The sequence below is a fragment of the Monoraphidium neglectum genome (assembly GCF_000611645.1).
Source record: "Monoraphidium neglectum strain SAG 48.87 unplaced genomic scaffold scaffold04870, whole genome shotgun sequence".
Lineage (NCBI taxonomy): Eukaryota > Viridiplantae > Chlorophyta > Chlorophyceae > Sphaeropleales > Selenastraceae > Monoraphidium > Monoraphidium neglectum.
This window is the reverse complement of record NW_014008760.1, coordinates 2,551-3,302: the sequence shown is the minus strand read 5'-3', so window position 1 is coordinate 3,302 and position 752 is coordinate 2,551. Positions and strand designations below refer to the sequence as shown.

The window sequence follows — 752 nt, the reverse complement described above, 5'->3', positions numbered from 1 at the left end:
CCGCGAGCGCCGCCGCCGCCGCAGCCGCCGCCGCCGCGGCAGCCGCCGCGGCCTCCGCGGGCGCCGCGGCTGCTGCCGCCGCCGCCGCCGTTCCCTCCTCGGCCTGTGCGGCGGCAGCCGCGGCGGCAGCGCCCTTGCTCTGCTGCGAGGCGAGGGTGCTCGTCTTCTTCTCCTTGGGCCCCTTCTTGCCCGCGGCCGGCTCCGGCTCTGCTACTGCCGCCTCCGCAGCCACCGCGGCCGCGGACGCCGCGGCTGCTGCTGCGGCATCCGCAGCCGCCGCCGCCGGGCCCCGCAGCGCGGCGAGCGCCCCCTCGTCCGGCTGCCACGACCTGCTCCCGTCCGCCCCTGTCCGCACCCAGCCCGCCGCCGCGCGCAGCGGCGCCGGCAGCGACGCGGCGGCCTCCCCGGGCGGCGCGCCGCGCCGCTCGCTCGTGGACCCATCTGCGTGCAGCACCACCATGGACCCCTCGAGACCCTCGGCCCCCGTATGCCTTGCGAGGCACCCGCCAGGCAGCAGCGCCTGCCAGCCGCCGCGCCCTGGCGGCAGCAGCGGGCCGAGCGCGCCGTCGTGCACGGGGGCGCCGAGCACGCGCACGCCCCTCATGGGGGACGCGTTTATTGGGCGGTCGTTGAGCGGTGCGAGAATGACGTGGCCATTTGTATTCATCTCCACCATCAAGCCGCCGGGCGTGTAGACCTGCATTCGGCACGCGCCCGCCGCCGCAGCCGCCGCCTGCGCGAGAGGCGCGGCC

The 752-nt window shown here is 78.9% G+C and overlaps 1 protein-coding gene across 1 annotated transcript; it reads left to right on the top strand.

Annotated features, from left to right (window-relative positions):
• Positions 1–7: 7 nt before the first annotated feature.
• Positions 8–695, top strand: MNEG_14910 (hypothetical protein; the record flags this gene model as incomplete). Its single annotated transcript, XM_014036620.1, has 1 exon — positions 8–695. A coding segment is annotated over one exon (688 nt), but the record flags the coding sequence as incomplete, so codon positions are not given.
• Positions 696–752: the final 57 nt, after the last annotated feature.